Source organism: Electrophorus electricus, chromosome 1, assembly GCF_013358815.1.
Source record: "Electrophorus electricus isolate fEleEle1 chromosome 1, fEleEle1.pri, whole genome shotgun sequence".
NCBI classification, from domain to species: Eukaryota; Metazoa; Chordata; class Actinopteri; order Gymnotiformes; family Gymnotidae; genus Electrophorus; species Electrophorus electricus.
The window spans coordinates 13,483,921-13,495,745 of NC_049535.1; the positions used below are offsets into that span (position 1 = coordinate 13,483,921).

The following is an 11,825-nucleotide window of genomic DNA, read 5'->3' on the forward strand; positions in this document are numbered from 1 at the left end:
GATCAGCATCTTTGAATCCAAGCATAAGGCTCTCGTTCTGGCAGTAGACAAAGGGGTTAAAGGGTAGAGGGACATGACACATGATCATTTGAGCTAAGGATCAGATATGTCCAATTTGTTGATCTTTTATGGCTTCTGCAGGCAGAATATATTTACCAACTCTGTACTTTAAAAAATACAGTAACCCTAAACATCTCTGTTGTGCATGCCAAATACCTGAGATTTAAATCTCAGAGACACAAAGCTCAAACTCCAGAATTATTTTTTAGTTATTTATCTTAAGGCATTTTATGCAATTGATGAAACATGCTTGTTTTCACCTACACTGAAACTAATATGAAAGTTGTGTAGTTAGAAGAGTAAGGAATGAGAGTCTGAATCCACCAGCATGACCACCAGATTTGCCAGCCTTTGGAGATTAAGGGGTTAACTATTTCTTACTCTTATCTGGATATTCTCCAATATCCGCTGCAGACACCGATATTTCAGGCCCTTCCAATAACACCCACCTCTAATGTACTCATGTATTAACCTCTTATGCCTTAGCCATCTCCCTCAAATCATTCTTGCAGAGTGATGTGTGTACATCTGTGTAACTGTTTTGTGGTGACATGGATGGTTAATGTGGATACAAAAAGCTATTGGTCAGTTTTTGTAAAGGTTTGAGGACAGAGCCCTCCCTTTAGTATATAAAGCAAACAGAGAGACTCCAGACAACTCCACTCCACAACATCCTCTCCATAATCAGACACTGGATATAGTGTTACCATAACTTTTAAAGACAATAGCCAATTCTAGTTATTGTTTTCTCTGTCCAGTTTTGACCAACATTAATCTAATCATTGGCTGCTAACCTCAGGTGACCTGACTTTTGGCCGGCATTTGAATTCACCAGTATTGGAGAACAATGGGTAACATGGTTACAGAGATTGTTGCCTTCTTGCTTACAATATCAGGGTGGGTTCTAATCTCCTCCACACTCCCCACTGACTACTGGAAGGTGTCATCTGTAGATGGAACTGTCATCACTACAGCGACCTTTTGGTCCAATCTCTGGAAGACATGTGTTACAGATTCAACTGGAGTCTCAAACTGCAAGGATTTCCCCTCCATGCTGGCTTTGGATGGTTTGTTATTGAATTTTTAATGGCTTGTGCGTATACCACCATAAGAAATGCATGCTTTTTAGACTTTGTAACAATGCAGGCAAACTCAGATTAGTTTTCTGAGCACATATGTATTCATGTAGGCTTGCTGAGTGGTATGCATCTCTTTTTGTGAGACTTCTATTCCTCGGGGTTTTAGTTATTCCTCTCAAAAAAAACAAAAAAAACAAAAAAAAACATGACTAATATTGTGGATGAAAAGAGCAGCAAGGTATCAGATAACTCTAATGTGATTTTGGCTTAAGCCATGTACTACCATGGCACAAATTAGCCAGGCCAAGTAATTTACTCCACCATTTAAAAGGGACCTTACTGAGCCAAGGCTGTTTAAAATGTGCTAAATGTACTTTAAGTAACACTAATACAAATACTGAGGAATTTAACACATTTTCAAAATGTACAGGGATGGGGCACAGAGATGCACGAGCTGTAAGGATGTCTTCAACTTAACTGGTCACTTACCTTTGTTAATTTCCTTAGCCCTAGGTAAATACAGGAAAAGTATCAAAAGTCATTAATGCACTGAACATATGTAGTGCTGAGCCACTCTAGCACCTGTGGAATAGACTTTAACATCTGACACTGATAACACTGATTCATTTCCTGTAATATAATCTATAATTTACTGATAAGATATTGGTGTATAGTAAATAACTGAATTGCAACCTCTGTCTTTCTGATCCTATAGCTTATATCCAGGTTTGTCGGGGCCTGATGATCTCAGCAGTGTGTCTGGGATTCTTTGGGGCCATTCTGGCCCTGGTGGGGATGAAATGCACAAAAATAGGTGGATCTGAGTCCACCAAGGCCAAGATAACCTGCCTTTCTGGACTGAACTTTATCCTCTGTGGTAAATATAACTCCTAATCTATTGTGTTTTTTATAAAGCCTTAGCCTGAAATTACAGGAAATTTGTAAGGAACATTAACGACACATGCATAGGTCTGCTTCTCATAGGTACATGTTGTAACTTGCTATATTACAAAGGAAGATGTAATTGGTTTGGGCTTCTCTCTGTCTCTCCCATTCTTTTCCTCTCTCCCTCCCCCCTCTCTCTCTATCTCTCTGTAGGTATCTGCTCCTTGACGACATGTTCACTATATGCCCAAAGAATTACCTCTGAGTTTTTTGACCCTTTATTCATGGCACAAAAGTAAGATCCTAAAACTCCATCACTGTAACTGTACTGTGAAGAATATTATGACAGCTATAGCCACCAAATTTACATTATCCATGTCCATGCAGGTTTGAGCTGGGGGCTGCCCTGTTTATCGGCTGGGCTGGATCTGCTCTCTGCATTGTAGGGGGTGTAGTTTTCTGTTTTTCTATGACAGAGGGCTTTAGCATGAGGTAGGGTCTGATGCATGTACAACAAAGCCAATCCTAGTTAGGATCACTATTTCACATTATTTTTTCTATATATATAAAATGGGGAAAAGTGAAGGCTGTGTGTCTTCTAGGGTTAGTAAGGTCATCAGAAGCATTCTGGAACACCACCTACCACAGTTACCCACACCCACATCACCTGAGCAGAACTAAGAATGAGAGCAATAGAAGCAGAGTAATAATAAATAAATACATTTTTACTGATACCAAATAATTTATATAGGCTTTAAACACATATTTACAAATACTCATATTTTGTAGGAGTTACAAAAAGAAGATCTTTATACTTTAAATAGTCTATCCATGTTACAGGACATGTAATGACAACTTTCTCTTCTCTTAAAGGGACTACTCCAACAATGGTGCCAGGTCATTCATATCAACTCAAAACAAAAAGAGTTCGGGCAGTCCTCATAAAGGTGCAGCAGATCAAGGCTGCCCTGCAAGACAGTTTGGGAGGAATGCCTATGTGTAATATACTCCCACAGGATATCTCCAAGGAGATCAACATCAAAACAACTCAGTGTAGACAATAAGAGGCATGTGGTGCTTGTGCAATGGCTGCAAGAGGAATATTGCTCAGGCACAGTCACTATCGCGAAACCCATGACATTAAAAAAGGATACAAAATCACAACAACCAGATCCATTTTCAGTTATTTAAGCAAATGGATGACACCAGGCCAAACATTAAAGACACATTTGCAAAACCTTAAAAAAAAGCAACATTTTTTATAGCAAATCCACTAAGTACTATGAGAATCTCATCCTACATTAGTTTTTTTTAAAGATATTCAGTTATTTCCTTTCATAAGATTAGTTATCAAAAATTAGACATCAGCTGTCAGGTCTAATTATTTAAGTGTAGTTGTTTTTTTGTTTGTTTTTTAATTTGTAAGCCTTGTTTTGCAAGATCATAGGACAAACTGTGCTCTGCCAATGGAAACACATTGTCTGGATATAGAAATTGGATCGGAAGTCACCTGTTCTTCAGGACCAAGCATCTGTCTCCACCTTGTGATCAGTGGAAACCCTAGACCTCGACCTCCGTTTAAGGTTCTTGGTGTATTCTGAAGCTTGTGTGGGCCTCAAAGAATAATGCTCCAGCCAGATGTTTCCAATAAAACAAGCACTGGCTATTTCAGTGTTACTCTTTAAAACTTGTGGCATTTCCTTAAACAATTTAATAAAGGATAGTTTTATTTCTGTAAGCATGCATGTTGTTTAAAAGCAGCTATATAGTAGCATATTGCTAAAATAGACCTATAAGCTGCAAATTGAACAGTTTAGAGAACAATTTAAAGATGGTTATATTTTTAAAGGACACCATATACCTTTAAGAAACATGATCCCACTAGTTAGCTTCTTCATTATTTCTTGCCCAATCAGTAACTGCCTATTTATTTGACTTTAAAGAAGTGAAATCTTTTGAAATGTCAGTGTCTGCATGCACTAACTCAAACTATACATCAGGATGGTCAAAGTCTGGTCCTGGAGGGATATAACTCAGCAAAGTTTGGTGAGTGATCTGCTTAGAAACAAGTGGATCAATGCTTAAATGCAAGTCAAGGTCCCTCATAATGAAAGCTATAAAAAAAGTAAGGTATTGATCTAATCTGTTCAAAGTAGTCCTTAATTGTGGGACTGACCACCAGGGGACAGCATAGTTTATGTATAGATTATTCAAAGAACCTGACACTGCTCCAGTATGTTTAGGCATTCTCGTGGAATGCCATAAGAAGTGCAACTCTTCAAAACATCAAAGGAGCTGATTTCTAAATGTTCAGGTCAGGGCATATAGTCTTAGACTAAGAACTTTTTCAAACATTTCTTGCACATGGTTTGCATGTAAAAATGTTTATAGCAGAACACAGTGGCGTAGGTTTTTTGGGACACTGCTCATACCACATCCTAACACATATGAGTAGTGTGAGTAGGAATTATTAGGGTGACACCCCCCTCCCCCAAACTGCGCCAATGGCAGAATATGACAGCAGTGTTTGGGAAATGCAGAAAGTATAAACTGTATGTTTCATGTAAAAATGTGCTCATTGGATCTGTTAATTGATTTTCTGTGATTTTCTGTGCTTTTAATGTCATAAATAAGTATGAATTACATCCTATGAAATGTGATTTGTCTTGCTCTGACTTCTTGATGTTGAGTTTCAACTCAACTCTGTGCTACTCTGAAAATGAACACCATCATTAAAATGTAGTCAAGTCAAATTTACTTATATAGTATTTTTACAACAGTTGTTGTCACAAAGCAGCTTTACAGATGTTCAAGTCCAAGCCCCCAGTGAGCAAGCCAAGGGTGACAGTGGAAAGAAAAAACTCCCTAGAGCATGAGGAAGAAACCTTGAGAGGAACAAAAACTCAAAGGGGGGCGGGGGAGCATCCTCTTCTGGCTGACAACAGACACCACAGTAGTAACAGTATAAACATGTAGCACTGGTTCCTTGTTTGTTTCTTTCTGGAATTCAGAAAATGAACAACCCACTCTATATAGATAAACCCCAATACACACACACACACACACACACACACACGCACAGTCTTTGTAAAAATGCTCGTAGTGTACAGTAATACTAAAATTACAGTACAAAGCCTAAACTATCTTAGGCTTGCCAGCATTCATTGACCTGTGCTTCAGCTGGTCCACATATCATCTTTAAGATAATGTCAGAAATATACAAACCACTAGACGATGACCATAGCAGAATATTTTTATACTTCTATTGCCCTAACTTTCCAATTGCCCTTTCTTTGTTTCTTTATTTATTTTTATTTTTTTCTACTTTATCATCAACTTAAGATTACATGAAAGGTTTTAGATAGACAAGGATAATTTAAAACAATGACATGTTTGTGAAATTTGAGTAGAAATTTGAGCTGCCTGTCTAAATAAGCACTCTTATTCCAATTCCCCTTCCCACACATCTCATCAGCACAACTCTGTGAATGTATACTGTTACTAACTCACATTGACAGCAAGAAGGACCGTTGCCTTTGAGACAGTTGTGTGCCCTGTTTTTTAAAGAAGAGCCAAACAAGGACTGAGAGGAGACAGCCTCACCATGTCAGGGTATTGGAAACACTGGAAGAGTAAATGAAAGTCCAAGCATAGATAAATGTATGGACTACAGTAAACACAGACAAAAAGGGAAAATTAAGTCATAGATAGATGGATAGATACATACAGAGAGAGCAAGAGTTATCTAAAAGTTTATAGACAAGCAAGAAGCAACACAGGCGAGGGTTTTCCAGGCACTGGAACTTACAGCAGAGTTGAGTTGAAGATGAACATTCGTGCTATGCAGATCTTGGGCTTCCTCCAGACTGTCCTGGGCTGGATCTTCATTGCCTGTTCATTAGCCATGGAGGGCTGGAAGGTGGCCACTACTGGTGGCCAGGGCGGCAGTGCTGTTGTGATTGTGGGGTGGTACTGGTCCAGCCTGTGGAGGGTCTGCTCTACCTTCTCCAACAATGTCTCTACCTGCCATGACTTCCCTGTCCTCTGGTCTGTGGAGTGTAAGTGTAGTAATAGCTTTGTGCCTTAAGAATTACTCTTGTACTTTAGATTTTTGTCCACCTAATAGCTCTGTGTTTTGTTCAAAGACAATTGTTATCACACTGATGCAAGGTGACAAGGTTTGTGTGCACAGATAATCTCCAGATTGTAAGGGGACTGCTAATGAGTGGACTAGCCATTGGAAAGCTGGGGTTTATTCTGAGCATGGTGGGGATGGAATGCACTTACATAGGAGGCAAAAAGAAGAACAAGAACAGAACCGTCTTTGCCGGCGGTCTCTGTCACATCACGAGTGGTATAAAAATGATTTATTTATATAAAATAACTTGTGCATCATTGTACCTTTACACCATAATAGTCACTTCTTCATAAGATAAATGGACAACTTTGTTGCTCTTCCCTATCATGTCTCCAAGGTTTGTTGGCTGCAGCAGGCTACATTATGTATGCTTGGCATGTCTCTGCAGAATACTTCAATCCAAGTTCCGAACTGAAGTAAGTACTGTATCTGGGGAAAGTAAGTACACCTGGGGCAAAATAAAATGACTGACACTGCCACTTTAAAATCTTCAGTAAGACAGAAGTGTGACTGTGGTCCCTAAACCTCTAGTTTCTTTTGCAAATTGTTGTATGACCTAAATGAATTGTGTTCAGTGAAGTTTTCTATTACTTTAACCCCAGGTTCGATTTGGGCACACCGCTGTTCCTTGGATGGGTTGGATGTTTATTTCAAATCACTGGAGGTCTCTTCTACTTGGTTTATTTTAATAAACCCTGGCCAGGGAACAACAACAGGTGAGTTTACATATGGAACTACCATAATAAATAGTCCTATCTGACTGCAACAGGACCATTTTATTGAATGTGTCAGACATTAAACTGCACCCTAAAAAGGTTGATAAAAATGTAAAAATCAGACAGATTTCTTGAGTTTTTTGGGTTTAACTGCTGGACCAATTAGTTGTGTCAACTTATTTTTTTAAGTTGTGTGTGTAGTTTATTCAGGCTATTAGATAATGTTCAATAAACTCACCAATGACATTTGTATGTACTTACAGCTCTCGAATAATGAAGTTACTTAAATTACAATCTTAAAAACTCTAGGTCTTGGCAGATTTTAAATGAAAGCCATCTAAGACAACTTAAAGCCATTTATAACATCTTGCTGTTCCTACATGCAGAGGGAATCAAAACCCTAGTCTTCTATTTGCCCAGGAGCATTAACATTTATGCTCTTTACTTATGAATATTGGCATTGGTTTTGATCTTTTTTTTACTTCATATTATAAAATGTAAATATTTAATCTAATTTATTATTTTACTAAGACTACTAAAGATTCATAAAACTGAGATAACTCAAATGGATTTACAATTAATCTAATTTAACAAACAATGACCATTTTTAATTTCTATTGCCATATATTAAGCTACATTTATGAGTACCTAAAAAGTCAAAGTCACTGTTCTTTTTTAGGTTTCATTTAGGATTTTACTTAAGGGTATTTGATTACAACACTTAATAAGAAAAATCTTGAAAAGAATAATAATAACCAAACATTTCTAAAAAACAAACAAACAAACAAAAAAAACAATGATAGGGCACAAAGAGTGGAGATTTTCAAATATTAAGAAATTGCAAAGATTTCCTTTTTATAAATGCACAAAAAAACTTATCTTTACAATAAATGTTTACAAGAAAGTCAGTATTGGTATTATGATGATAGCCTTGGTATCACTTAGGACTGGATCAAAAAACTAAATGACTGGTAAACCTGAATCACCTGAAGAAAAAAGCATGTAAGTGCAGTAGTGTTAAAGCAAACCTTTCAATATAGAATTCAAAATGAAACCTACTTGTTTGCATTCATTGTATCAGTGGTTAGAAACATTCAGAGGAACTATTATTTGTTAGTGGTTAGAGTTAATGTGGTTATTAATGGTTATGTCAATTAAGTATTTCACACAAATAAATGCCCATTTAAATTAAAAAGGTGTTAGAATAGGAATGTTATACAGTAACAACCTAGGACAGTTTAGTGTATTTCATAACCCAGCCTATGAGTTGATGATTGATTTAAGTTAAATAAGATGTGCTGTTGATGTGGCCCTGACCCTCAAGAACAATGAAATACTGTTAACCTCGTTTATTTGTGTGATAAATGCAATTTTAATACTGTCTAAATAAATGTTTCCTCAGCACCCAAGATTCAGTGATTTCTGCTGAAGAAGGTTCAGCCATGCATCCCAATCCTACAAATCGCTCCACTATCTCTGATCTTACCACCAGGTCCAGAGTGTCCACTGTGTCTGATCTCTCCATAAAGAAATCTTCCAGTCTGTCCAAAATCTCACATGAGACCCAATGCCTTTCTAAACCTAACACTCCTCAAGATCAGAACTCAGTGAGATAAAAGGGCTGTGTTTAGTCATGAGCATTCTTCCCTTCCTCAACCTTCCTCTAGGTCCAGCTGATGAGGGGAGCAGAGCATAACATCTCCAAAATCCATTAATTAGTAGCTCATCTGAAACAATCTCAAAAGGAACTTTTACATGAATGTTTACATTCTCCGATGCAGCATATGCCAGCTCTTCACTGTCATCTGGTTTCTTAGATTTTTGTTTTGTTGCCTACTTTCTATGATTACAGTACTATACTTACTGTTGTGTTCACTGAAATTAAAATTTTTTAAACAGTTTGAACTGTGTTAAAGGTGTTGTCACAATAATCTATTAATATTATATGATGCGAATTGCTCATAGCTTCTAAATATAAATGATTGAACATTATTTTACACCTTCTTCATACTGTAATGTTTTTTCTGCCATTCAAAAATAATTGTGGTGAGCATTGTTTCATGTAAAATGCAACCTACTGACCTTATGATCTTACGACCTTTTAATCTTATGGGTAAAACCATAGTTTAAAGTCAGTTTTTTCCTTACTCTGTGCAGCCTAATTTATGTGTGTTGTATAATACAAAATTATATATATATATATATAAATAATACTGAATATAATACCAAAACTGAATTCCTTGGGATGATACCATAAGTGATGATTATTGTAATTATTGGCCTATATTCCAATATTGAATTGATAATGATAAATTAAATACATTTATCTGAAGCAAATATGGACTGCAGATATATCAAGGAACTCTAATGTATATAGGAGTTGGGTAAGGTCTAGCTCTGTACCTTCGATTCCTGTGGCAAGGAAGGCAGGGTCCCTGTTTCTGTTTTTTTCATTTGAGTATCTTTAGAGTGATATGGCAGGGTGGAGTTCTAAGGTTTCTAAAACATACTGGGTGCTGATGCACACATCTTGTATGCATAGTAGGTAGAGAAGACATTATGGCAGGTTCCATATGCTAGTTGCATCCTGGTGTGATGGGGAGAGACCCACTAGGAAATTTGTGTTTTTGAATCCTGTTATGCATGTTCAGCATTTATACTGGTTTTGTTTACAGAGATGAAACCCTGGGAAAGGAGAGGGAGAACGATCATCCCTCCTCTAGCCCTTATGGTTGCCCTGTGCAATAAGGGTGATATGCTTCCACTACAGTAAATGAGTCACTGAGTACAGCAGTAATTAGAAACTGCCCGCACCAGAATGTCCAGGTGGGTATACCTCCATGGATAGGAAGGTGTTTACAGAGCAGAACCACAGCAAGTTACGTGTTTCAGGCCACAGAATGAGTAGAAAGAGTCAGATAACACCATAGTCTTTTTTCTTGTACTGATTTCAGTTCTGTTGGCAGATTCCATGCATTTTTGTCTGACATATTTAATTAATTTTAAGTTTGTAAACCCTTTAATACAAAGCCAGCAACATGAATCACACATTGATGATGTATATGGAGATTGGCTGTTTTGTGGGTTGTCTTTATGGCTGGATCCTGAACTGTTCAACTTTGGCCACGGAATACTGGAATTTCTCCGAGGTGAGCGAAGATGTTCTCACCACAATTAATTTTTTCTCCAACCTGTGGATGGATTGCGTCTCTGACACCACCGGTGCATCAGATTGCAAATACTACGCCTCCATGATGGCTCTACCAGGTAAGGGTTATCTGTTGTCTTATCCCAAGCTATTCTTTACAAAATATAACAAGGTGTTCATTCATCAGAAAAAAAGACTTAAATTAAACTTGACTTGAGATAAAAAATAGCATTGAGGTTTAGCAGTTGAAGAGGTTGTATTGTGATGCTATGGCATGGTTTATTAAGCAATACACTCTCATAAGTTTTCTTGCATGTGAGCCGAGCCCTGGCTGTTGTCTCTGTAATCCTGGGTTTTTGGGGGGCTGTGCTCGCCTTGATTGGAATGAAGTGCACCAAGATTGGGGGTTCTGAACTGGCCAATGCTCGGGTAACATTTGCTGCTGCCCTCACCTACATGGCATCAGGTTGGACACCTCTTCATTTATTTTTCCTTACTTTTATATGAAATGAGCACACTAATGCAATGTTTTTTGTGGAACAGGATTCAGTGGCATGATAGTGTACTCTATGTGGGGGCATAAAACGCGGTCAGAATTTGTGGATTCAAACTACATGGCACAGAAGTAAGTAACTGCTACATATGATTTTGCATATTGGCCTATTGTAATGTTAAACTAGAAACAAGCTGATAGCTTTTCTATTAACTCTGTTCTGAACTGGACATTGCAAGAATCACATTTTATTTACAGCATCTGAGACTTAAGATTGTGTTAATTTTTATGTTATTTGTGTTTTAATGTTTACTGTGGCTCTTTGTGTGCAAGACAAATGACCTTCAGAACAATAAAGGTTTCAATCACTCAATCAATCGTTCAGATTTGAAATAGGTGCAGCTGTGTTTGTAGGCTGGGGAGGGTCATCCCTGATCATAGTTGGAAGTGCTGTTATGTGTTACTTATCTGGGAGACAGGGACTTCGCTCAAAGTAAGGCCCATGTCACTGCACTCTTTAAAGAAAATTCTCATTATGTTAAATACTGTGGATAAAGAGGTATATAACGTTAATAAAACAGTTGTTCTTGATGATGCTTAGAATTCACTAAGATAAAACCTGCATACAGGAAAGGTTTCATAATGCCACTTTGCCATCTTCCTTTCAGTTCAAATAAGAGCCAGCATTGGTCATATGTTTATATGAGAAGTCCATCCAGAGGCAGCTACATGACAGCCCAAACCAGAGGGACCTACAGGATTCCTGCTTCCTCCAAACACACCAGAGTCATCATGTCCCCTTTATTCCAGTCAGGCAGGAACAACAAAGGAAGCAGGACACAAAACACACAGAGAATTGACACCAACAGGACAGCCAGAGTCCCTGTGTCTCTGAATATGGATTCATATGTCTGATCATATATGTCAGAAAAACAGTACATTGGCAAAGCATAAACTAGGTGGTTAAGAGGATGACATGGTTATAAAAATATCCTGCCACTAGCATAAAGAATAATCTGATATGTTCTTTTTCTGGATATAGTGGTACAAATTCAATTTTGTGTTTGTAATTAAAAACAAACAAAATACACTATATAGTGGGGTAGCCAGGAATTTACTTTAATGGGGGATGAACAAATATGCTACAAATACGTCACAATTTGTAAAATTAAATGGATAAATCCAACTCATATAATGGGGGATAAAATGTATGTACATCATTGATCCTCGTGTGTGTGTGTGTGTGTGTGTGTGTGTGTGTGTGTAAACATAAAAGATTCCAGGTAACTGCAGTGTACTGAAGTAA

General features: G+C 37.6%; 3 protein-coding genes across 3 annotated transcripts; all 3 read left to right on the forward strand.

The window, feature by feature from the left end:
* Positions 1-901: 901 nt before the first annotated feature.
* cldn10a (claudin 10a) lies at positions 902-3,027 on the forward strand. Its single transcript, XM_027014442.2, has 5 exons — positions 902-1,127; positions 1,855-2,016; positions 2,238-2,319; positions 2,412-2,516; positions 2,898-3,027. Exons 1-5 carry the CDS (start codon positions 908-910, stop codon positions 3,025-3,027), a joined length of 699 nt encoding a protein of 232 aa, XP_026870243.2. The 5' UTR covers positions 902-907.
* A 2,823-nt stretch (positions 3,028-5,850) lies between these two features.
* Positions 5,851-8,707, forward strand: si:busm1-52i16.2 (claudin-10). Its single transcript, XM_027014767.2, has 5 exons — positions 5,851-6,082; positions 6,217-6,378; positions 6,500-6,578; positions 6,765-6,878; positions 8,281-8,707. Exons 1-5 carry the CDS (start codon positions 5,851-5,853, stop codon positions 8,492-8,494), a joined length of 801 nt encoding a protein of 266 aa, XP_026870568.2. The 3' UTR covers positions 8,495-8,707.
* A 1,110-nt stretch (positions 8,708-9,817) lies between these two features.
* Positions 9,818-11,763, forward strand: si:ch211-181l5.2 (claudin-10). The gene is made up of 5 exons (XM_027014478.2): positions 9,818-10,145; positions 10,331-10,492; positions 10,570-10,651; positions 10,905-11,012; positions 11,188-11,763. Exons 1-5 carry the CDS (start codon positions 9,917-9,919, stop codon positions 11,432-11,434), a joined length of 828 nt encoding a protein of 275 aa, XP_026870279.2. The 5' UTR covers positions 9,818-9,916; the 3' UTR covers positions 11,435-11,763.
* The last annotated feature ends 62 nt before the right edge of the window (positions 11,764-11,825 follow it).

Bases quoted from the DNA above. Each gene is read 5' to 3' on its own strand.
- cldn10a (XM_027014442.2), top strand. From the start codon at position 908: ATGGGTAACATGGTTACAGAGATTGTTGCCTTCTTGCTTACAATATCA. The intron at 1,128-1,854 runs GTTTGTTATTGA...CTGATCCTATAG, and splicing joins CTCCATGCTGGCTTTGGATG to CTTATATCCAGGTTTGTCGG. The intron at 2,517-2,897 runs GTAGGGTCTGAT...CTTCTCTTAAAG, and splicing joins ACAGAGGGCTTTAGCATGAG to GGACTACTCCAACAATGGTG.
- si:busm1-52i16.2 (XM_027014767.2), top strand. From the start codon at position 5,851: ATGAACATTCGTGCTATGCAGATCTTGGGCTTCCTCCAGACTGTCCTG. The intron at 6,379-6,499 runs GTATAAAAATGA...CATGTCTCCAAG, and splicing joins TCTCTGTCACATCACGAGTG to GTTTGTTGGCTGCAGCAGGC. The intron at 6,579-6,764 runs GTAAGTACTGTA...CTTTAACCCCAG, and splicing joins AATCCAAGTTCCGAACTGAA to GTTCGATTTGGGCACACCGC.
- si:ch211-181l5.2 (XM_027014478.2), top strand. From the start codon at position 9,917: ATGAATCACACATTGATGATGTATATGGAGATTGGCTGTTTTGTGGGT. The intron at 10,493-10,569 runs GTTGGACACCTC...TTTGTGGAACAG, and splicing joins CCTCACCTACATGGCATCAG to GATTCAGTGGCATGATAGTG. The intron at 11,013-11,187 runs GTAAGGCCCATG...TCTTCCTTTCAG, and splicing joins AGACAGGGACTTCGCTCAAA to TTCAAATAAGAGCCAGCATT.